Raw genomic sequence first — 24761 nt, 5'->3', positions numbered from 1 at the left:
AGTTTACGTTTTGGTCATTCATCTTCAGAAAAATACAAAATGGTCACTGAACTATTCTAAAGTTTTCATTTAAGTAACTAGCATGTTAAAATAGCTGATATCGACCTTCTCTTTTCGCACCGCTTGCACCAATCGAGAGCTTTCTTTTTATTTTCTTCTAAGTTCAGTTCTTTACAACAGAATAACTTTGAACATCACGAATCTATAAATCAAAATCTAAATTGCTTTTTTTTTCGATCTTTAATACTAATATGTTCTTCTACTTGTCGATGGATACTTATCTATCATACTGTTCATCAAATCATCACTTCGAGCTTTCTATAAGAATTTTTGAAAAAAATAATAATAACTCAACAATTTAAATAAAAACTTCCGAATAGTTCAATGATCATTTTGTAACTTTTTAAAGTTGAGTGACTAAAATGTAAATTTATTAATAGTTTAGTGACCTTAAGTGTAGTTTACCTTAATCCACTTACATTATTATTTCAGTGAATTACATCCAATTCTAGGTTTTGGTCACTAAACTTTAAAAAGTTACCAAAAAGGTCCTTATAGTATTCAAAAATTTTAAATTAATGTACTATTTAAAAGTTTTTAAAGTCATTGAGTTTGGGGTTGTTTTAGTTTGAGTTATTTGAAGCTAGGATCATTTTAAGTTCATGTTATTCAAGTTTGGATTGTTGACTTTTCAATGGTCAAATCAAATTGAATTAGAATCATGTTTGGCTTGATTGAATTAAAGGTAAAAGCACCATAGAAACTCTTGCATTAGGAGTTGGATTACATTTTGTTCTCTTTACTAAAAAAAATCAAATTAGTCCATGTATATTTAATTAAAGAGCAAATGGGTCATATATACAATTACATTAAATTAAAGAATTTGGTTAGTTATAATTTTTATGTTTTTTTATAAATTTAAAATTTTAATTCTAACCAAACATTAGTTGTTAAATTCTTTAAGTTAAATTTTAGTGTTTTCAAAATTTCATACAACAAACATATTATTAGATGTGTAATATCATGTCAACTTGTTATTTCTATATAATTTTCATCGAAAAAATCACATTATTTTAATTAATAGATTCAACAACGATTGTTTAAGTCAAGACTGAAATTTCAAAATTAAAAAGCATAAGGATTAAAAATAATCCAATTGGAGAACACAAATTAAACCTATAACTTATCAGGTCAATATCTGAATTTGATCTAATAGATTTAATCGATATGATCATTTGAGTCATAATTAAAATCTCAAATTTTGAAAAAAAAACTAAAATTAAGTACATTAAAATTCATGAATTAAATCAATCTACATATTTAATACAAAGATTAATAATAATAAAATAATAAAAACTAAGCATTTAGCTTGAAATTATCAAGGGCAACCCTAAATCCCAAGGTCTCTATTTCCTTTTGAGCTTGTGCTTGAAAAGATTTGTCAGTAAAAGGCTTGTACTTTGGACTTTGAATGGTACAATCAAATTGTGGAAACACAAAATAATTTATTGTGATTCGGTCCTCTTGTTTCTTTACCTTTACTCTATGCTTCGCACTTGTGTATAAATCGTTGCTTATGGTGTGATCAATGCAAAATTTTCTCATCAAATCTCAAAGGAAATGTGATAATTTTGATTCGAACTTGAAAATTGGATTCAATTAATTTAAATCTAAATATGATTCGATTCGATTTGATCATAAAATGTTAACAATATGAACAATACCGGCCAAAAGTCAAATGGATTCCAATTCAAATTGACTCAAAATCAAAACAACATGAACCTAAACTCAAATCTAAATGACTTGAACTCAAAATTATCCCAACAAAATATGACTCGAAAATTTCGAAACTAAAGTCTCATCCAAATTAATCCAACCAAAAATCTAACATGACCTGTCCAGTAACAATAAAAGTTCAAAAATCAAATCGTGATATAAGTGTATATAATATCATAAAACATCTAAATGAAACACTTGCTATTTGAAAACTGTATGGCCCAAAAGACAGGCAAATCAAAAGCTTTAATTTACTACAAGCTGAAGAAAGCATTTCGGCTTTGCCCGGGACCCAATAAAACCAAACCCATATTAAACCTAACCCAAAACCCAACAACCTTCAAAGCCTAAACCTAAATGCACCTACCCAAACCTAAGCCCAATACCCAAAATAAAAAAAATAAAATAAAATCCAAATATCTTTACTCCACTAAACCACTCCACTAAACCACTACACTAAGCCACTCCACTAAACCACCCCAACCACCCTACTAAACCACTCCACTAAACCACCCCAACCACTTCACTTGCCTACAAAAAATTTATTTGTAAAATTTGGCTATAAAAGTCATTCAAGACTATGTTAGAAAAGGGGTTTTTGTTTTTTGGAAATGCTAGTTTTTGGAGATTAATCAAAGATCAAAGCAAAAGAGGTTTCTTTTGTCTATTCTCATCTTAAGTTCTTTGTTGGTTTATTATTTTTCTTTCAATTTTCTTTTGTTTTTTTTATACGAAAGTAAAAATAAAAGTAAGAAGCTTACCCATATTTTCATTACCGAAAAAGGTTTTTTTTGAGGTCCGACCGCCGTGTACGGTGGCGCCGACGGTGGCCCATGGGGGTCCGTGACCGAAGCAAAGCCGGACCAATGGCCGGATTTAGAAAGGAGGGAGAGAGTGTTATTTTTAATATTGTTATTATTTTCTATTATTATTATTATTACTAATACCACTATTATCATCATTATTACTATTATATTATAATACATTTTCATTATTATTACTGTTGTGTTTTTACTATTATTATTATTATATTTCCCTTTTTTTGTATTTACTTATACGTTATTATTTTTTATATTAACTAATTTAATAAATATATATTTTTTAGCATATTTATTTTATTTACATATCATTACTTTTATTATTATTATTTCATCATCTATTCTACTTATAGTTTTTTTAAAATAATTTCAAACGTTTAGCTTATTCATTATTTCCCTTTTTTATTATTTGTTCGACTCATTTATCTTACCTTCGTATTTATCGTTACTATTCAAATTTGTGTTTATGTTTATCTTGTTATAGTTATTGATTTTTATTTGTTATGCATTCTTTATTATCTCGTTCCATCACGAATTTAGATTTTATCTAACCCAATAATAATTCTTTCATAAAAGTAAATATTCCGTATTTGATAATTCGAGACAATCATGCCCTAACTTACTGGGTTTTGACTCTTCTCATTTAATCTAAATACGGAATACTCTTTTAAATCACAATCTGAGTTTTGAATAATACTTATTTTCGAAGTACAAGGTGTTGTGCCCTAACTTACTGGGTATAACACTTTGTCACCTCAAGTAAGAATTTGTTTTAAAATAAAGGCAAGATTCTAGATTAGGAAATTCGAGAAACGTGCCCTAACTTATCGAGTTTTGACTTTTCTTGTTTATCCTAAATAACCGAACAACCTTTTTAAAAAATTTAGAATATATGAATTTTAAAAAGGCAAGCGCATTCTCAAAGTTTGAGATGTCGTCCCCTAACTTACTGGGCGTGACGTTTTATTACTTCGAGATGAGAGAGTCTTTAACGTTTGTTTTAATCTATTCGGTCATTTTCAAATTAGCGTTTTTACGAAGAGGGATCGTATTTCGATGTCTTTCAAGCTTTCAATTTTCGACACTAAGATATTAATTAATCAACTAGGTACCAAATTTTGGGCGTTACGAGGGTGCTAATCCTTCCTCGTGCGTAACCGACTCCCGAACCTGTTTTCTTGATTTACGTGGACCAAAATCGTTGTTTAAATAAATCAAACCATTTATTAAAAACAACCACTTTTACAAGGTGATCCAATCACACCTAAAAAGATTGGTGGTGACTCTCGTTTTCGTTTTTCTCCAAGTCGATCCCCGTTTTTGTCAAAAAAATGGTTACGACAGCTTGGCGACTCCGCTGGGGAGTTTTATAAGAGAGTCAAGCCACAAGTTGATTAACTTTTGTCTTTTTTCAAAAATTGAAAATTTGGTTTTTATATACGATCTCTTCATTGCGTTTCACCCGTTTTTCGTACTGTTTTCATCATTTTATTCCTATTTTCTTTAATCGTTTCAAGTTTTTATGCATATATCTTCTCGCATTGCATTGCAGAACCGTTGTGGTCACACCCTTAAGTGGGAGTGAGAAACTACGCCTTCGTGAGGTTTTCACCTCCGTGCAGGATAGTGGATCACTTTCGGAATACATTCGTACCTATGGTTTCGTGAGATTTTCATCTCCGTGTAGCCATAGGGAAATGTATTCTCCTGAATTGAACTCGATTCAAATGAGCCTATAATGGGTGAGGATCGAGGAATCTACTGGTTCAGGTACCCTTACTCTAGAACCAAACCACATATAGAGAGACCTAGGAGCCCACACTAGGTAGAGCCACTCCTAACCCCTAGTGGTCACCCGAATTGCTTTATTTGTTATTTATTTATCCTGCACTAACGTGTTTTATTTTTGTTTTGTTTATAATTGCATTACATTACATCATCCTAGAAAGGAGGTGTTAATTCATATTTGATTGCTAAATAGAACAGTTTGTCATAAGAAAACGAATTTCTTGATAAAGTGGATTATAATACAGTTGTCTAAATATGGTCCAAGTGAACACATAAAAGAAGACTGATAGCCCGTGAAGAAATACAAGACTTTGCTTCATTGCTTGAAGACAGAAACTGACAAAGACTATTCGAGAGCCGTCACGTCTTGACCTTCTTAAAGGAGCTGACAAGTATCACAGTAATAAGTGAGCAACGAGTCGCAGCCTAGATCGAGCAAAAAATGAGTTAATATAGACATCTCTTGGAGAATTCGTCAGACTCGACCATAAGATCCGGATATGAAGAGGAAGATAGGTGTCTTCACTTGGAATATGAGAGAAAAGCCGTATATGTAGTCCGTTTTATGTAAAGGAATTTGCTTTTTGGAAAAGTTGTTCTAATAAAATTAAATTTAGAATCAATGCCTTCCTTTTTTTTTTTGCATTCATGCATTTGCATTACATTACATCAAAGAAAAGAATATGTTGATTCAAAATTCGATTCCTAAATAGAATAGTTTGTCATAAGGAAAAGAATTTCTTGATAAAGTAGATTATAGTGTGGTCACCTGAATATAGTCCAAGTAAACACGATGAGAGAAAGCTGGTAGTTCACGGAAGAATACATGATATAATTGCCAGAGATTCAAGCCAACAAAGGCATGACGAGAGAAAGTCGGAAGTCCACGAAGAAATACATGACTTGATTTAATTGCCAACGAAGATTATCCAAGAGCTGGCACTTTTTGATGAGTATCATGGAGATAAGCGAGCAAGAGATCGAGGCTCAGATTAAGCAGCAAGGAACTAGCAAATGCATTTTTTGGCGAATTTACAGGATTCGACCATGAAGAAAATATCAGCGTTTACTTGGACTATGAAGGACAATACCGCATATGTAATCTATTTTCATGTAAAGAAATATGTTTTCTAGAAAAGTTATTCTAATGGAATTGAATTGAATTCAAGATCAACATCTTCCTTTCTTTTGCATTCATTCCATACATTTGCATTACATTGCAACATTTGCATTAAAATTTCACTAAAGAACCCTGATTAAACAAAATTATTTCAGTTAATCTGGAAACCAACGAGAATCAAGCAACCAAACACAGCTACTATACCCCCCGTAAAACCAAAGCAATGGACCAGAGATTAGAAAGGATAGAATAAATGCAAAGGGAGATGCAAGAACAATTACAAGCGCAGATACAAGAGCAACTGGCTAAGATACAATAAGATATGAAAGAAAAAATGGAAAAATCTCAAAATAATCTGATAGGCCAATTGGCACAGTTGCTGGCTAGAAAACGCGAGAAAGGGAAGAGTACTATGGGGAACAATAATGAAGACCCTATCTATTCTCCAGGCTTTGCTCCGGTAAACACTCAACCACAACCAGAGGTGCATCCACGAACGGTACCCGTCACTATCAGGCCCCACAATACCAGGCCAATGCAACACCAATGAATATTCTTATAGGATCAGGCTTTAATCCCGAGAATAATCCAGCTAATCTATTGGTCCCAGACCTTGATGACATGGCAGAAATGGAGAAAGGAAAAGTAGACATGGCAAAACAACTCGATGATAGGTGTAAATGGCTTGAAGAAAAGTTTAAAGCAATGGAGACTACGACATCGTGGCGGGATCGATGCTAAGGACTTAAGCTTGGTCCCGATCCGTGCTCCCACCAAAATTTAAAACTCCGGAGTTCGAAAAGTATAATGGGACGAGCTGCCTCAAGCTCATATTACGATGTTCGTCAAGGATGACAGGTATGTTAACAATGACCAGCTTTTGATCTACTGTTTCCAAGATAGTCTGATCGGATCTGCAGCCAAGTGGTATAACCAGCTCAGCCGTGCCCAAATTGGTTCATGGAAGGACTTGGCTCAAGCTTTCATGAAACAATACAGTCACGTGATAGACATAGCACCCGACAGAATTACTCTACAAAACATGGAAAAGAAACCTGGTGAGAGCTTCAGGCAGTATACACAACGGTGGAGGGAAATAGCGATACAAGTCCAGCCACCTCTCTTGGAGAAGGAAACGACCATGCTCTTCATTAATACTTTGAAGGCCCCATTCATCACCCATATGATTGGGAATACTACCAAAAGTTTTTCCGATATGGTAATGGTAGGCGAGATGATTGAGAATGCCATAAGAGGTGGCAAGATTGAAGTTGGAGAAACTACCAAGAGGTTAGTTCCAAAAAAAAGGGAGAATGGAGTGAACAGTACGAGCTCATACAATAGAGATCACTCAAGGTCAATAACTTTCAATCAACCAAAGATAACTACGAGGGGGCAACAAGGTTCGACAAAGCAGGAATCAAGTGTAAGGCAAAATTTTGAAAAGCTCCAATTTACGCCAATCCCAATGTCGTATAAGGAGTTATATCAAAGTTTATTTGATTTACATGTGGTGTCCCCATATTATATAAAGCCGTTGCAACCCCCGTACCCCAAATGGTATGATTCAAACGCTCAATGTGATTATCATGCGGGAGTATCGGGGCATTCAATAGAAAATTGTACTGCCTTCAAGAAGACGGTTGAAAGACTCCTCGAGATGGGGATTGTGAAGTTTGATGATACCCCTGGTACAAAGAGTCCGTTACCAAATCACAATGATAAGAGCAAATGATTAAAGGACTCTGTCAAAGATGGAAAAATAAGAAGATGATTAGTAGCATTGGATCCTGAGTAGAGAAACTCGTGAGGCATTCGTCCTTACAAACCTGGAAATGTTTTGAACGATTAGTCTGTAGAGGAACCTCTTGTAGTTTTTAGAGCTAATCTAGAGTAATATTCAAAACACGCTTGTTGCTTTAAGCCTAGAAGCAATTAAACCCCTTTTGTGAAATAGGCTTGTGTCCTAAGTCTTTATTTCAATAAAATGCATCTTTTTGAGCAAATATTCTTTGATTTCATCTCATACGGTACAAATAATTGTTCTTAGATTCTTTTGTTCTTTGGAATTTATTTCAAATATTCATTTATTCTTCATTCATGATTATACCATACAAATAATCATTCTTAGAATTATTTATTCTTTGGAATCTGCCTTCAGCGGGTCCCCAGATATCAATGATGTGAGTAATGCTGTCATTGACTCCGAGTCTCCTTTTGAGCGAAATATGGGCCTAAAGGGATCTCAACACTCTGAAGATGATAGAGATGTAGACTACTCTCTGATTTGTTAAGGATGGTAGAGTAAGATGAAAACAGATCCTCTCTTACAAAAAGGCAGTAGACAGTAGGCCTAGGACAAGAGAAAGAGGCAAACATCAGAGTCTGCATTACTACAAAGGCAAAGCGAGACGTCATTGAGTCACTTCCGAGAATTTAAAGATTTTTTGCACGATCATATCAAGATACGCCTAGCTACTAAGACAAGAGGATGCTGCAGGGTTTTGAATGACATATGCTAATGGTTTTACGATGGCCAGGCTAATCATGAGATTTGGGTTCAGCTGGTCTACTATAGAAAGGGATTGCATCAGTATGCCATAAATGCCAAATTTATGGAGAGAAAATTCATATGCCCCTTCATTCTTTCGACTTTCTCTATGTGGGGCATGGAGATTATTGGGCCAATATCGTCGAAGGCTTCTAGCAGGCATCAATTACTTCGCCAAGAGGGTGAAAGTCGCTTCATATGTTAATCATCAAATCCTAAAAAAAAAAAAAAAGGATTATGGAAAGATGACTGAGACTTGTAAATATCGGCATAAGAAGTCATCATGTACCCTCTATGCTCATCGAACGTCAGCCAGGACCTTAGCTGGGGTAACACATTGCTTGTTAGTTTATGGGATAGAATCGATTTTGAAGATGAGATTCATTTCCTCCGAGTCTCGTCAGAGCTGAAGTTAGATAAGGTAAAATGGATCCAATCCTGATAAGATCAATTGAATTTGAAGAAAGAGGGTCCAAAGCTATCTATTGAGGTCTAATACGTTGGAAATGATTGATGCGAACTTACTATAAAGAGGTTTATCCTAGAGAATTCCACGAGAGGAACTTGATAGTGAAGAATATCCTTCCTATACAAAAGGACTTCAAAGAAAAGTAGATGCCGAACTGAAAAAGACTTTATGTAGTAAAGAAGGCCTGTTTTGGAGGGGCATTAATACTAACCGAAATGGATGGCAAAGATTTGCCCAAGTCAGTGAATTCAAATCCAGTCAAGGAGTGTATTCTACCTAAAAAGGGAGAAGCCAAGGTGAAAACTCGCAAAGAGAGCCCTAAAAAAACACACACAAAAAACAAAACAAAAAACAAAAAATTCTAAAAAAAAAGCGGAAAAAAAAGAGAAGCCAGGGTGAAACCCCGCAAATGGAGCCTTGAGACTAAAAGGGTTTCGAGTTGAAAACCCAAAAAGGGCAGCTCAAATTTGGATCAAAGTGGGGCATACATTAGTGTTGCTATGTCTGAATTAACAATGAAGAAGTATGCTACGTCTTGAGGCATCTACAAAGTACTCTGGATCCCCTAAACACATATTGAGCTCAGAAAGGTCCTTAAGAAGTTGGTACAGAGAAGCTCAGGCTGCGATATCTGGGGCATCTAGCTTCCATTTCGCCCATTTTGAATTTGTTATCTAGATATGTCCAAATAAATTTTCTTCTTATTACATTGCTATCTTTGATTAAATCATTAGTTTTGAGTTGATTTCCTTCTTATTGGATTTGCAATCTTTGATTAATTTATCCATTTCGAGTTATGCTCCTAATCAATTTCCTTCTTGTTCATTGTTTTGATCTTTTTCAAGCATTTTGCATTGAAATAACGATTAATGGACTAATAACACTTTCACAAAAGAAGTTTTACATATTACTCTGGAAGTTTCTAAATAATACAAAAACCTGAAACAGGGCTGTTGTTTAGAACTCACCAAGCCTAAGGGTTGGAAATATTATCTCTTTGGACTCTTTATTGGTTGAACCAAAAGACAAGATATTTCGTCAGTGATACAACCTCGACAAATGACTAGTAATGTCAACCTAAGTAAAAAAGGGGGTCATTTTTGAGAAAAGAAAATGATACTCTGCATTCATATACATCTGGTCATTACACCTAGGGAATAGTGTAACAGATCAAACTGATTGAAGATGATACAAATCCTATGCCTTTGAGTTGCAGCGAAATGGATGGAAGAAACCAAATGTTATTCCTCTGAAATTGTAGTAGGAGGCACAAGCTTTATGTCCCAAAAGGTACAAAGAAAGGGACTCAAATTACAATGGGCAAGCTTGTTGAGCAAAATGTGATTGTTTCTTTGACTTTTCATCAAGAATACCAAAGAACAAGATGCCGGTAAATATGTCAGCGATAATGTCCTAGTGAACAACGAACGATGATACCTTAAGCCTTTTTAAAAAAGGCTCATGACATTAGGAGCATTTGATTCATTTCATAACATCTTAATTATTTGACATAAAGCATCACATTTAGTTAGGAGCATTTGATTCATTTCAATCATATCATCCTAATTATTTGGCATAAGCATGGATACATGAAACTAATTTTACAGATCATGTTCCTCAGAGGACAGTTGAGTAGAATCGGTGAATTCACAAGTCTTAACCCCCTAAGCAGTGGGGCAACAAGCTGAAGATATCCAAGATGATTTGGCATCTCTGTATCAGACGAAGAGCAGATCGAAGACATAGCTGATTTAGCTTTCACGTGTTTACGTTGAAGCAAATCTAAGATGATTTGGCATCTCTGTATTGTCAGAGAACAAATCGAAGTCTAGCATCTCCACTTCGACGGAAGGCAGACACATAGCAGATCCAACCTTCAAATGTTTATACTGAAGTAGATCCAAGATGGTTTGGCATCCTTGTGCTTACAAGGAGCAAATCGAAGACATAGCTGATTTGGCTTTCACGTGCTTACGTTAAAGCAAATCTAAAATGATTTGGCATCTCTGTATTGTCAGAGAACAAATTGAAGTCTGGTATCTCCACTTCGATGGAGGGTAGACACATAGCAGATCCAACCTTCAAATGTTTATACTGAAGCAGATCCAAGATGGTTTGCCATCTTTGTGCTTACAAGGAGCAAATCGAAGACATAGCTGATTTGGCTTTCACGTGTTTACGTTGAAGCAAATCTAAGATAATTTGGCGTCTCTGTAGCGACGGAGAGCAGATCGAAGATTGTAGATTTGGCATCCCTGTGTTTATAGGGAACAAATCGAAGATAGTAGATCTGACATTCTTGTGCTTATAGTGAAGCAGATCGAAGATTTCAGCATGGCATCCCTGTGCTTATAAGGAACAAGTTGAAAACAGTAGATTTGGCATCCCTGTGCTTATAGGGAATAGATCGAAGATAATAGATCTGACATTCTTGTGCTTACAGTGAAGCAGATCGAAGATTTCAGCATGGCATCCCTGTGCTTATAGGGAACAAGTTGAAAACAGCAGATTTGGTATCCTTGTGCTTATAGGGAACAGATCGAAGATAGCAGATCTGACATTCCTGTGCTTACAGTAAAGAAGATCGAAGATTTCAGCATGGCATCCCTGTGCTTATAGGGAACAAGTTGAAAACAGCAGATTTGGTATCCCTGTGCTTATAGGGAACATATCGAAGATAGCAGATCGACATTCTGTACTTACAAAGAAGCGGATCGAAGATTTCAGATGGCATCCCCGTGCTTATAGGGAACAAGTTGAAAACAGCAGATTTGGCATCCCCGTGCTTATAGGAACGGATCGAAGATAGCAGATCGACATTCTCGTGCTTACAAGTGAAGCGGATCGAAGATTTCAACATGGCATCCCCTGCTTATAGGGAACAAGTTGAAAACAAGAGACGGCATCCTGCACTTATAGGAATAGATCGAATATAACAGATCTGACATTCCTGTGCTTATGGTGAAGTAGATCGAAGATTTCAGCATGGCATCCCTGTGCTTATAGGGAACAAGTTGAAGATAGCATATTTGGTATCCCTGTGCTTATAGGGAACAGATTGAAGATAGCAGATCTGACATTCCTTTGCTTACAGTGAAACAAATCGAAGATTTCAGTATGGCATCCCTGTGCTTATAGGGAACAAGTTGAAAACAGCAGATTTGGCATCCCTGTACTTATAGGGAACAGATCGAAGATAGCAGATCTGACATTCCTGTGCTTACAGTGAAGCAGATCGAAGATTTTAGCATGGCATCCCTGTGCTTATAGGGAACAAGTTGAAGATAGCATATTTGGTATCCCTGTGCTTATAGGGAACAGATTGAAGATAGCAGATCTGACATTCCTTTGCTTACAGTGAAACAGATCGAAGATTTCAGTATGGCATCCCTATGCTTATAGGGAACAAGTTGAAAACAGCAGATTTGGCATCCTGCATTTTATAGGAACAGATCGAAGATAGCAGATCGACATTCCCTGTGCTTACAAGTGAAGCAGATTGAAGATTTCAAAGATGGCATCCCCTGCGCTTATAGGGAACAAGTTGAAAACAATGATTTGGCATCCCCTGCTTTATAGGAACAGATCGAAGATAGCAGATCTGACATTTCTGTGCTTACGGTGAAGCAGATCGAAGATTTCAGCATGGAATCCTTGTGCTTATAGGGAACAAGTTGAAGATAGCAGATTTGACATCTCTGTGTTTATAGGGAACAAGTTGAAGACGGCAGATTTGGCATCCCTGTGTTTATGGGGAACAGATCGAAGAAGCAGATCAAGAACTCAAGACTCGACGAGCCCGTGCAAAATTGGTCCTTTTATAGTCTTTGCTCTGTTCTTGTTACACAACAACAAGCAAAGAGGGGCAGCTGTATGGCCCAAATTTTGCCCAGGGCCCAATAAAACCAAACCCAAATTAAACCTAGCCCAAAACCCAACAACCTCCAAAGCTCAAACCTAAATGCACCTACCCAAACCTAAGCCCAATACCCAAAATAAAAAAAATAAAAGAAATAAAATCCAAATATCTTTACTCTACTAAACCACTCCAACCACTCTACTAAACCATTCCAACCACTCCACTAAACCACTACACTAAACCACTCCACTAAACCACCCCAACCACCCTACTAAACCACTCCACTAAACCACCCCAACCACTCCACTTGCCTACAAAAAAAATTATTTGTAAAATTTGGCTATAAAAGCCATTCAAGACTATGTTAGAAAAAGGGTTTTTGTTTTTTGGAAAGGCTAGTTTTTGGAGATTAATCAAAGATCAAAGCAAAAGAGGTTTCTTTTGTCTATTCTCATCTTAAGTTCTTTGTTTGTTTATTGTTTTCCTTTCAATTTTATTTTGTTTTTTTATACGAAAGTAAAAATAAAAGTAAGAAGCTTACCCATATTTTTATTACCGAAAAAGGTTTTTTTGAGGTCCCACATTGTTGTACGGTGGTAATGATTGACCCTTGGGGTTCGTGATCGAAGCAAAGTTTTACCAATGGCGGATTTAGAAAGGAGGAGAGAGTGTTATTTTTAATATTGTTATTATTTTCTATTATTATTATTATTACTAATACCACTATTATCATCATTATTACTATTATATTATAATACCTTTTCATTATTATTACTATTGTATTTTTACTATTATTATTATTATATTTCCTTTTTTGTATTTACTTATACGTTATTATTTTTTATATTAACTAATTTAATAAATATATATTTTTAGCATATTTATTTTATTTACATATCATTACTTTTATTATTATTATTTCATCATCTATTCTACTTATAGTTTTTTTAAAATAATTTCAAACGTTTAGCTTATTCATTATTTCCCTTTCTTATTATTTGTTCGACTCATTTATCTTACCTTCGTATTTATCGTTACTATTCATATTTGTGTTTATGTTTATCTTGTTATAGTTATTGATTTTTATTTGTTATGCATTCTTTATTATCTCGTTTCATCACGAATTTAGGTTTTATCTAACCCAATAATAATTCTTTCATAAAAGTAAATATTCCGTATTTGATAATTCGAGACAATCATGCCCTAACTTACTGGGTTTTGACTCTTCTCATTTAATCTAAATACGGAATACTCTTTTAAATCACAATACGAGTTTTGAATAATACTTATTTTCGGAAGTACAAGGTGTTATGCCCTAACTTACTGGGTATAACACTTTGTCACCTCGAAGTAAGAATTTGTTTTAAAATAAAGGCAGTATTCGGTATTAGGAAATTTGAGAAAAATTTGTTTTAAAATAAAGGCAGTATTCGGTATTAGGAAATTTGAGAAAACGTGCCCTAACTTACTGGGTTTTGACTTTTCTTGTTTATCCTAAATAACCGAACAACCTTTTTTAAAAAAAATTTAGAATATATGAATTTTAAATAAAGGCAAGCTCATTCTCAAAGTTTGAGATGTCGTACCCTAACTTACTGGGTGTGACGTTTTATTACTTCGAGATGAGAGAGTCTTTAACGTTTGTTTTAATCTATTCGGTCATTTTCAAATTAGCGTTTTTACGAAGAGGGATCGTATTTCAATGTCTTTCAAGCTTTCAATTTTCGACACTAAGATATTAATTAATCAACTAGGTACCAAATTTTGGGCGTTACGAGGGTGCTAATCCTTCCTCATGCGTAACCGACTCCCGAACCTGTTTTCTTGATTTACGTAGACCAAAATCGTTGTTTAAATAAATCAAACCATTTATTAAAAACAACCACTTTTACAAGGTGATCCAATCACACCTAAAAAGATTGGTGGCGACTCCCGTTTTCGTTTTTCTCCAAGTCGATCCCCGTTTTTTTTCAAAAAAAATGGTTACGACAAAAACTCTTTATCTTTTGCATTTGAATTCATCAAAGTAATTAAAAGAAATCTATGAGAAAAAAATTTGAACCTGTATCATATCTCTAAGGTTGACGATGAGGGAATCGGCTATGGGTTTAACAAGGATCCATTTGTTTTCTTTGAAAACTTCTAGTCCTCCGAGTTGGTCTTGGTTCAATATCGAAAGAACTGTGCTATCTGTATGAACTCCGACTCCCCATGCTTGGTTACCTTTAGGGATCCGTGGATACCGATGAACACGTATAAATCCAGTCGATTCCGACAAATAAGATTTCGATAGTCTCGAATCAAGACCAAGATTTTTCACCATGGATTCGTATATAGTTCTAGCAAGCCTAGCTTGGTGCCTTCCATATTCATCCATTAAACTCCTAACCCGACCATAAAAATGAATGAATAAACCATAAATTTTATACATCTTTAATAAATCAGATAATAACAGTTTACCTGAAAGAGTCAAGTAATGGATCTTCGAACCTGGATTCCGAGAGCCTAACTAGAGGAAAATTAATGACTTTGACCCAACTAATAGTCTTCGGACTTCGAAGGGCCGCCCCAGATATGGTTTGAGCTGTGGTACCCCAAAAATAAGACAAAGGGCTGCTTAAAATGGCTTGTTTATGCTCAAACGAAAGGGAGAAAAGGTTCTTAGCTTGGTCCTGGATTTGGGTCATTAACTTCGAAGGGATCCCATGGTTGACCAATCGAAATAAACCCCAATCTTTACAAGCTTCCTCAAGCTTGTCCAAACTAAGACATTGAAGGTCTATGATAGGGATAAGATCTAAATCTTCAAGATCTTGGATGGGTTCATCAATGTCTATGATTTGGGTTTGGTGGCTTTGTTGGTTAAACAGTGGAGGATATGATTCATTGTTCATTTTCTAACATTTGTGTTTCTTCTTTGTATGGTTTATTGGCATATATATATATATATATATATATATATATATATATATATATATTATATTATAATCATTCTTCTATGACTTAAACTACAGGTTTAATTATAGTTTTAGTCCAATTGAGTTTTAGTCATTGTTATAGTAATATTTTGGAGAATATAGGTTTGAACTTCGAATACCTTTAAGTCTTCATATTTTCATACTATTAATAGGGACGTAGCTAAAATGGAGCAGGCACGGGCCTTGGCCTTGTTGTTGGCTAGATAGAAAAATTTTCTTTTAGGCCCTCTCATAAAATATATATATATATATATATTAATAATATTATTAATTGATTTTTTTCATTTTAATATTATATATGTTCAATGTGTTATTATTATTAATTAGTTTCGAACAAGCTTTTCATTATTTATTGTATGCTACTTTTTAACACACCTTTATTTTTGAAACACATGATTTTTACACGCATACGCGTGCCATCGAATTTTTAGTAGTTTAATTATAGTTTTAGGTTGATTGAGTTTTTATCATTTCTATAGTAATATTTCAAAGGATATATGAGTTCGAACACCTTTAAACACATAATATCTTTCACTTTAAGATTGAGTCATCTTTCTATTTTTGTACTATTAGTACTATTAGCCATTATAAATAAAATGATGATTTAAAAAAAATAATTCTAAAATATGAAATTTTATTATTTTTGAAATTTTAATTTAAATGAATTTTACGTGACATGATGAAACAATCAGTGTTTTTTGAACCGGACCAATTGGTAGGACCAAGAATTGGTCGAGGTATTAGTTCAAAGAGTGATTTTAAATTGATTAAATCAAGAACCGATAAAAAACTGGTTGAACCAAATTTGATTGAACTTTTAATTAAAACAGTTGAATCGACTAAACTGATGGACCAATAACTTGACCGATTCAACCACATTCTAATTTAAAAAATATTAATATATATTATTTAGTTATAAAATTCTAATTTATATCCTCAAAAGCATATATTAAAAATTGAAGCTGTCATAAGTAATGCATAATTTAATTGAAAGCACATGTTAGAAAAGGATCAAAAAATGTCCGGACAAAACAAGTGAGAGACTGCGTATAAAAAATTATATAAAACACAGGTAAAAATTCATAAATTCGAATTTACTCCCTAATTTTATTTTTAAAATTTTAAATTTTAAATACTTTTAAAATTACATAAAAATAATAAAAATACAAAAAAATCTCGAAAATTATTTTAAGAAATAATATTCTCCCCCACTTGTTTTGTCCGTCCATTAATTGTCCCTTTCTTAACATGTGCTTTGGATTCAATTAGGCACTACTTATTGAGCATAGAAATTAGACTTTAATATACAAATCATAGATGTCCTTTTCTTAACATATATATCATTTGCAGTTCTTTCATCACCTCAAATTTATTTAAATTAAAAATTTTAATAAATAATAAATTTAAGTATTTAGATTGTTAGGTTATTTATTTTAAAAAAGTCGTGCTAGTAAACTTTAAGCGACAATTTGACAATCGGTATGGGGATTAGTACCACCGACGAGTAAAAAAAACATACTTTAAATCTAAGTCGATTTGATGGTCAGTGTCGGAGATCGAAGAGGAAAATTGTTTGGACTTTGGGTCAGAGACTCGTGACGTTCAAATTTATTTCATGAAAGAAAAATTGAACTGTAGAAAACTTTTTGAAGTTGAGTGACCAAAATGTAAACCTATTAATAGTTTAGTGACATTGAGTGTAGATTACTATAATAAATTTTTATATATCCACCAAATATTTAAAAATATTTTTAAAAATTCGTCTTTTTTAAAGGCATTCGAACCTATATCCTCTGCAATATTCATATAGCAATGACTAAAACTCAATCGCCCTAAAACTATAATTTAACCTTTAGTTTAAGTCAGTAGAATAATTATATATAGTTGCCAATAAACCATACAAAGAAGAAACATAAATGTTTGAAAATGAACAATGAATCATAATCCTCCTCTGTTTAACCAACAAAGCAACCAAACCCAAATCATAGACATTGATGAACCCATCCAAGATCTTGAAGATTTAGATCTTATCCCGATCATAGACCTCAATGTATTAATTGGGACAAGCTTGACGAAGCTTGTAAGAATTGGGGTTTATTTCGTTTGATCAACCATGGGATCCCCTCAAAGCTAATGACCCAAATCCCGGACCAAGCTAGGAACCTTTTCTCCCTTTCGTTTTGAGCATAAACAAGCCATATTAAGCAGACCTTTGTCTTATTTTTGGGGCACCACGTTTTGAGCCATATCCAGGGTGGCCCTTCGAAGTCCAAATACTATCAATTGGGTCGAAATAATTAATTTTCCTCTCGTTGGGCTTTTGGAATTCAAGTTCGAAGATCCATTACTTCACTCTTTCACATAAACTGTTATCATCTGATTCATTTACAATGTATAAAATTTACGATTTATTCATTCATTTTTGTGGTTGAGTTAGGAGTTTCATTGATGAACATGGAAGGCACCAAGCTAGGCTTGCTAGAAGCCTAGAACCATGTACGAATCCATGGCGAAAAACCATAGTCTCGATTCGAGACTATCGGAATCTTTTTTGTCGGAATTGACCAGATTTATACGTGTTCATCGGTACCCACAAATCCCTAAAGGTAACCAAGCTTGGGGAGTTGGAGTTCATACAGATAGCACGGTTCTTTCTATATTGAACCAAGAGCAACTCGGAGGACTACAAGTTTTCAAAGATAACAAATGGATCCCTGTTAAACCCATGGCTGATTCCCTCATCATCAACCTTGGAGATATGATGCAGGTCCTAATTTTTTTCTCAATACCTAAATTTTTTTGTTTTATTTTTATACATAAACTATAATTTTCATCTCATTTTACTCCAAAAATTACTACATCCAATAAAAATGTGCCATGTGTTATGTTCTTATTGGTAATGTTTTTTCTTTTGAGGGTAAATAGAAACCAATGATAGCTTTTAAGTGACAAAAAAAAATCTTTAAATACCAAAGCGAAAAAATAAATATAGTTCAGGGGTTAAACCATGATGTTATTTTTTTGTTTGTATCATTTTGGTTTTTTCTTTTTGGGGGATAATTTTGGGTTTAAGTCAGTTAATTGAGATTCGAAAATTTTCAAGTTGAGTCTATGGGTGGCAACAGGGACCTTGACCCCTTAAAATTTGACTTTTTAAAATTTATAAAGTTTTAAATTAGTATTTCGTAAAATTATACTTTGATCTCTAAAATGATAAATTTTTTATATAATTTTTTTTAGTTCAAATAATTTTGAGTTCAGGTTCATGTCGTTTTGGTTTTGGGTCAATTTGAATTAGAGTTCATTTGACTTTAAGCTGATCTTGTTAATGTTGTTGGCATTTTATAATTAAATCGGATCGAATCATATTTAAATTCAAATCAATTGAGTCTAGTTTTTAAGTTCGGATCAAAATTAACACGTTTCTTTTGAGATTTGATGAGAAAATTTTGCATTGATCAGGCCATAACCAATAATTTATACACAAGTGTAAAGCATAGAATAAATGTGAAGCAAGTGGACCGAATCTCAAAATTTTGTTTTGTGTTTCCACAATTTGATTCTACCATTCAAAGTTCTAAGTACAAGCCTTTGACTTACAAATCTTTTCAAGCACAAGCTGAAAAGGAAATAGAGACCTTGGGATTTAGGTTGGTCTTGATAATTTCAAGCTAAATGCTTAGGGTTTTTTTTGTTAGTCTTTGTATTAAATATGTATATTGATTTAATTCATGAATTTTAATGTACTTAATTTTTATTTTTTTTGAAATTTGATATTTTAATCATGACCCAAATGATCATATCAGTTAAATCTATTAGATTATATGATTCTGTCTTTGGGATATTTCAAGTTTAGATTCATGTTGTTTTGGTTTTGAGTTAATTTGAGTTAGAATCCATTTGATTTTTGGCCTATCTTGTACATATTGTTGACGTTTTATGATCAAATCGAATCAAGTCCTATTTAGATTTAAATTAATTGAGTCCAATTTTCAAGTTCGAATCAAAATTAACACATTTCCTTTGAGATTTGATGAGAAAATTTTACATTAATCAGGCCATAAATAACTATTTATACACAAGTGCGAAAGCATAGAGTAAGGGTGAAGAAGCAAGAGGACTGAATCTCAATAAATTATTTTGTGTTTCCACAATTTGATTGTACCATTCAAAGTTCAAAGTACAATCCTTTTACTTACAAATCTTTTGAAGCACAAGCTCAAAAGGAAATAGAGACCTTGGGATTTAAGGTTGGCCTTGATAATTTCAAGCTAAATGCATAGAGTTTTTATTTTTGGTTATTTGTGTTTTGTGTAAGTTATGAATTTAATCCATGAATTTTAATTTAGTTAATTTTATTTTTCATATTTTTAAAATTTTTAATTTTAATTTTTAATTCTAATCTAAATGATAGCAATTAAATTAGTTAGATCAAATTTTGATATTGGTCTCGTAAGTTATGGATTTAATTTCTCTTCTCTAATTGGATTTTAAAATTTCAATCTCAACTCAAACAATAATCATTAAATCCATGAATTAAAATAACGTCATTTTTTTGCGAGTACAATTATGTGAAAATAACAAGATGACATGACATGACATTACATATGTGATAATATGCTTATTGTATAAGTTTTGAAAATAGTAGAAATTAATTTAACAAATTTAATAGCTATAGTTGGTTAGGATAGAAATTGTAAATTAAAAAATATAAAATTAAAAACAACCAAATTGAAGTATGAAAATTAAATTTGCAACTTACATATATCAAAGGGACTACTAGCATGATTTGACTTTTTTTCTTACATTTTAACGTGCAAATTTATTAATAATTTATTGAGAACATCAAAAAATATGTTGACAGATATAATAATTAGATTTTTTTTCTTCAATTTTATAATTTGAGATAAATCTCAAAACTATATATGAACTTAAAGCATTTAATGTCATTTTTAAGTGGGTGGTAGTGTCACGGGGCAAGATCTTTCGCCTCGTGGTCCTTGCGGCCTTAGACGATCCGTTCGTCCAAACTCGCCTAAGTCAGTCTTTTAGTCAAGCGAGGATTCTTTAAGAACTCCTCCAAGATACCAATTTGTAGAGCGGAAGCGATTAATGTCAAAAGAAACTTACAAAGAACAACAGAAAGAGCGCACACAAGGTGTTTGAGTAAATGCTCTCAATATTCTCTTATTCACAAAGAATAATGAAACAATGAATATAGTGAGTGCAAATGAGGGGAAGCTCTCTATTTATAGTTGAGTTCCCCTAAAACCGACAGTCAAGATACATTTACATTGACGGACGAGATTAACTATATCCATTGATTTTAGGGATTTACAAGATATACCATATCAAATCTATTAATCTAATATTTACAAGATAAGATTCTATCAATCTTCTCATATTAGTTGCCAAAATAGCCTAAGTTGCCATATCTTCATTATCGGACAAATCAGGCTTCTCCAAGAGGTTATCGAATCGGCCAATTCTTGTGGGCCAAATGATCCAATCTACACAATAGACCTCCATCGAATGCATTTGGTGCGATGATAAAAGGCTTTAAATTGGCCCGTGACATTAGGACTTATATTATTGAAGATATAAATATGTGTAATACATATATATTTAAATAATTTTAAAAAATTTGTTGATATATTTAGAGAATCTAATCTTGATTTGGTGTAGGTTATGCTCTAAGAACTTGGATTTAATGGAATTATACTCAATTTTAGTATTCAAACTAACACTATTATCTGTGTAATATTATTAGTTTTTGTTATTTTCACACTAATAACATATTGAGTCGAAATATTCATAAATTTGTATAAATATATCAAATTGTTAATTAAAAAACAAATTACTGTTTTCAACATTATCAACACTACAATTTATTATTACTAATTGAAAAACAACTTATTGTTACTAATATAAACATGAGAGTTTTCTTTAATTTCCATTCTTTATATTCTTCAGAAGAGAAAATTCTATGAAAAGCATTCAGCCTTTGCACAATTCTTTCCCTTACATCCCATCCTGTCAATACCCCACAACCGACGGTAGAAGCTATGGGTGACGCACCACCAACGTATCTTCCTTACGGAAACAACACGCTCGAAGTTTGTTTTTCGGGCGAGGTAAACTCAGCGGGTATATGGGAAAACCTGTCGTATCCCTCCGTGTTCCTCTCCTATCCATTGCCGCGTCTCGAGTTACAAATCTTATTGACATTTTTGTGTAGTCATTTCATTTATCTTATCGTCAAGCCACTTGGAATTACATTCTTTGCCACTCAAATGCTTGTAAGTAATCGTCTCTTTTGATAAATTTGTGTTCGGAATGCATGCTTTCATCGGAATTGGATTATTATTATTATTTTTTAACATGTAGGCCGGTTTGTTGTTGGGGCATACAGTATTGGGAAAACTAGACACAGTCAACGAATTGTTGTTTTCTCAGCGATCAGGCATTGAAATCATTGATACCACGGGGCTTTTCGGTTTCGTCATGTTTATGTTCTTAATGGGAGTGAAAATGGATTTGACGGTAGCGTTTAGGTCGACAAAGAGAGCCGCGGTGATAGGTTTTATATCCATTTTAGCACCTATAACCGTCGGTTTAATCATTTTCGAGGCCTTCAAAAAGCCTGAACAAAGCAAGGAGGTAAACTTGGAACGTTTACTCGGAACAACCATTGAATCGTTGACATCTTTTTCTGTCATCGCTTGCCTCCTCAGCGAACTCAATATCCTAAACTCCGAGCTCGGACGATTGGCTCTATCAGCGTCGGCCATCGCAGACGTGGGCACCTTGATCCTCGTCTTTATCTTTTCGTCCATGGCAAAATGGGCCATTGCACCATCAGTAGCCGCAGTTAACACGGCAGGATCCATTGCTTTTGTGGTTATCCTCTTCTTCGTGTGCCGTCCGGTGATGTTTTGGGTAATAAAGACGACACCCGACGGAAAACCGATTAAGGAAGTGTACATTATGTTCATAGTAATGATGGCTATAGGGTCTAGTATATTCACTCATTTCTTCAGCGATTCACCATTAATCGGTGCTTTCGTCTTTGGCTTATCCGTTCCCGACGGTCCGCCATTAGGTTCTGCCTTGGTAGACAAGCTTGAATGCTTTGTCAATGGTGTTTTTCTCGCAGTCTTCACAACCACATCAACAATGCGAGTCGATGTGAAATCGATGATGGAGAATCGATCTACATTCCTATTTAGTATCATTTTTGTTTGTGTAACGTTCCTTGCAAAAGTTATATCATGTTTTATAGCCACATTTTGGAGCTTAATGCCCTTAAAGGACTCATTGGCATTTGCTTTAATCATGAGCAGCAAAGGGATTGTGGAATTATCATATTTTTGCAGTTTCATAGATAATAAGGTACAGATCGAAAACTCGGTTGAGTTCGAATCTCCATCGTTTCGTAAATTAAACACTGAATGTAATTTTTCATTTGCAGATTATGTCCACAGCAACTTTTAGTGTCTTGGTACTCGGTATCCTTGTAAATTCAACTATAGTCCCAGTCTTGGTGAAGTTGCTTTACGACCCGGATTCGAGAAGATATGCAGGGTATGAAAAACGAACCTTAATGCACTTAAAACCCGATTCCGAGATTCGGGTTCTTGCATGCACTCATAGATCCGAAAACGTCTCCACCATCATCGAGTTGCTTGACCTTACATGTCCTACGAAGGAGAGTCCTCAAGTTGTTTTTGCCCTTCATATTGTTGAACTAAAAGGACGTGATTCTCCTGTGTTTATAGCTCACCAAAAGAATGAAAACAGTGCCCTAAGTTCTTTAGAAAACATCTTTGCTTACAATCAATACGAACAGAACAATTGGGATTCCGTTACAGTTTATGCTTTCACGGCAATCTCGCCGCCTAAGCTCATGCACGAAGATATCTGTACTATGGCACTCAACAAGCAAACGTCTTTTATAATCCTTCCCTTCCATAGGAAATTCTCCACTGACGGATCAGTCGAAGACGAAAACAGTATGATGCGGAACGTGAATTGTAGTGTCCTGGACCGAGCACCGTGCTCGGTAGGGATCCTCATTGACCGCGGGGTAGACGATAGGGGAAAGAAGACATTGAAGACATCATCAAGGATGCCAACCTGCTCAATCGGGATGCTTTTCATAGGCGGGAAAGACGATCGGGAGGCTTTAACGTTAGCCAAAAGGATGGCACGTGACCCTCAAGTGAATCTGACCGTAATCCGTCTCATTGCTGATCATCATTATTCCGGAAATATCATGGACTGGGACGGCATACTCGATTCCGAGGTTTTGAAAGATGTTAAGCAAAAAAATGAAGTTGGTAACAGTTGCAACATAATGTATGCGGAGGAAGTTTCCAACGACGGGCCACAAGCCGCGGGGGTCATTAGATCGATCGTGAACAACTACGATTTGATCATCGTCGGTAGGCGATACAAGGTGGAATCGGTACAAACGATGGGTTTAGCGGAATGGTGTGAATTCCCTGAATTAGGGGTGGTCGGAGATCTACTTGTATCAACGGATTTAGATAGCAGTGTATCTGTATTAGTTGTGCAACAACAATATTATGTAGAGCTAGGTAGAGCTAGGTAGACATTAATTAAATATGTATAATCCATCGCATCAATTCACAAATTAAAAAAAAAAAATTCATCACACATCTCTAAACTATTATTTTTATTTTAAATTGATCTCCAAACTTCTAAATATTTTAATTACATCTCTAAACTATCGATGTTATATCAATTAGGTCATTCTATTATTAAAACTATTAACTCAATCATTAAATGATAGATCAAATCTTATGTAGTATAATTTAAAATAAAATTTTAAGGAAAAGTTAAATTTACCACATAAATTTTAAAAGTTAAAACTAAAATAATGTAAAAATGAAAAACAAGAGAGAGAGAGAGAATGACAGATGCCTCAAAACCAAGATTTTTACAACATTCATTTTCTTTGAACTTTGCATTTTAAACTACGCCATATGAGATCTAAAGTCGCATTTAATTTTTAAATTATCGAATTTAGTAATAAAATGACCTTTTTAATATAATCTCAATAATTTAAAGATGTTATTAGAATATTTCAAAGTTTAAAGACCCACTTTTAGAATAATAGTTATAGCTCGAAGATGCATGATGGAACTAAGTCAATTTTATTTTAATTTTGGCTTCTTGTTGTTTTTTATCTCGAAGGCCTCGAGCTCAAACTCCAATCCTGAAACTCAAATTAAACTTGAGTCTAACACTATCCAATTCCCAAAGGCTAACTTGATTGTTGATTTCAATCTTTGAAGTTGTTAGTGACAGTTGAATAGTCTATTTCCATCATTAATAATGACTCACTTTGTAATTAGATGATTGTGCAACTTGTCATTT

General features: G+C 34.0%; 3 protein-coding genes across 4 annotated transcripts; 2 read left to right on the top strand and 1 right to left on the bottom strand.

Annotated features, from left to right (window-relative positions):
* Positions 1 to 1356: 1356 nt before the first annotated feature.
* On the bottom strand, positions 1357 to 15275 carry LOC108468508 (gibberellin 2-beta-dioxygenase 8-like). Its single transcript, XM_017769388.2, has 3 exons — positions 14842 to 15275; positions 14443 to 14765; positions 1357 to 1580 (listed from the first exon to the last, which is right to left on the bottom strand). Exons 1-3 carry the CDS (start codon positions 15273 to 15275, stop codon positions 1357 to 1359), a joined length of 981 nt encoding a protein of 326 aa, XP_017624877.2.
* Positions 15276 to 17616: 2341 nt separating this feature from the next.
* LOC128296528 (gibberellin 2-beta-dioxygenase 8-like) lies at positions 17617 to 19795 on the top strand. Of its 2 annotated transcripts, none has more exons than XR_008287145.1 (2): positions 17617 to 18126; positions 19417 to 19795. XR_008287145.1 is itself a non-coding variant. In XM_053031863.1 (2 exons), exons 1-2 carry the CDS (start codon positions 17854 to 17856, stop codon positions 19032 to 19034), a joined length of 486 nt encoding a protein of 161 aa, XP_052887823.1. In that variant the 5' UTR covers positions 17721 to 17853; the 3' UTR covers positions 19035 to 19334. The 2 variants fall into 2 exon arrangements, 1 of the variants encoding a protein (XP_052887823.1); XM_053031863.1 differs by lacking the exon at positions 19417 to 19795 and adding an exon at positions 18822 to 19334 and having other exon boundaries at positions 17721 to 18126.
* A 1534-nt stretch (positions 19796 to 21329) lies between these two features.
* On the top strand, positions 21330 to 23973 carry LOC108468509 (cation/H(+) antiporter 4-like). The gene is made up of 3 exons (XM_053017935.1): positions 21330 to 21658; positions 21747 to 22751; positions 22831 to 23973. The coding sequence occupies exons 1-3, from the start codon at positions 21425 to 21427 to the stop codon at positions 23971 to 23973; spliced, it is 2382 nt and encodes a 793-aa protein (XP_052873895.1). The 5' UTR covers positions 21330 to 21424.
* The last annotated feature ends 788 nt before the right edge of the window (positions 23974 to 24761 follow it).

Source organism: Gossypium arboreum, chromosome 8 (assembly GCF_025698485.1).
Source record: "Gossypium arboreum isolate Shixiya-1 chromosome 8, ASM2569848v2, whole genome shotgun sequence".
Classification (NCBI taxonomy): Eukaryota; Viridiplantae; Streptophyta; class Magnoliopsida; order Malvales; family Malvaceae; genus Gossypium; species Gossypium arboreum.
The sequence above is the reverse complement of the archived record's forward strand: the minus strand, read 5'-3'. Positions and strand labels throughout refer to the sequence as shown.

Coding starts and splice junctions, on each gene's coding strand:
- LOC108468509 (XM_053017935.1), top strand. CDS start 21,425: ATGGGTGACGCACCACCAACGTATCTTCCTTACGGAAACAACACGCTC. Junction 21,659..21,746: donor TCTTTGCCACTCAAATGCTT/GTAAGTAATCGT, acceptor TTTAACATGTAG/GCCGGTTTGTTGTTGGGGCA. Junction 22,752..22,830: donor GCAGTTTCATAGATAATAAG/GTACAGATCGAA, acceptor TTTCATTTGCAG/ATTATGTCCACAGCAACTTT.
- LOC108468508 (XM_017769388.2), bottom strand. CDS start 15,275: ATGAACAATGAATCATATCCTCCACTGTTTAACCAACAAAGCCACCAA. Junction 14,766..14,841: donor CCATTACTTGACTCTTTCAG/GTAAACTGTTAT, acceptor TGGTCGGGTTAG/GAGTTTAATGGATGAATATG. Junction 1,581..14,442: donor CCTTAGAGATATGATACAGG/TTCAAATTTTTT, acceptor GCATTGATCACA/CCATAAGCAACGATTTATAC.
- LOC128296528 (XM_053031863.1), top strand. CDS start 17,854: ATGTACGAATCCATGGCGAAAAACCATAGTCTCGATTCGAGACTATCG. Junction 18,127..18,821: donor ACCTTGGAGATATGATGCAG/GTCCTAATTTTT, acceptor TGCATTGATCAG/GCCATAACCAATAATTTATA.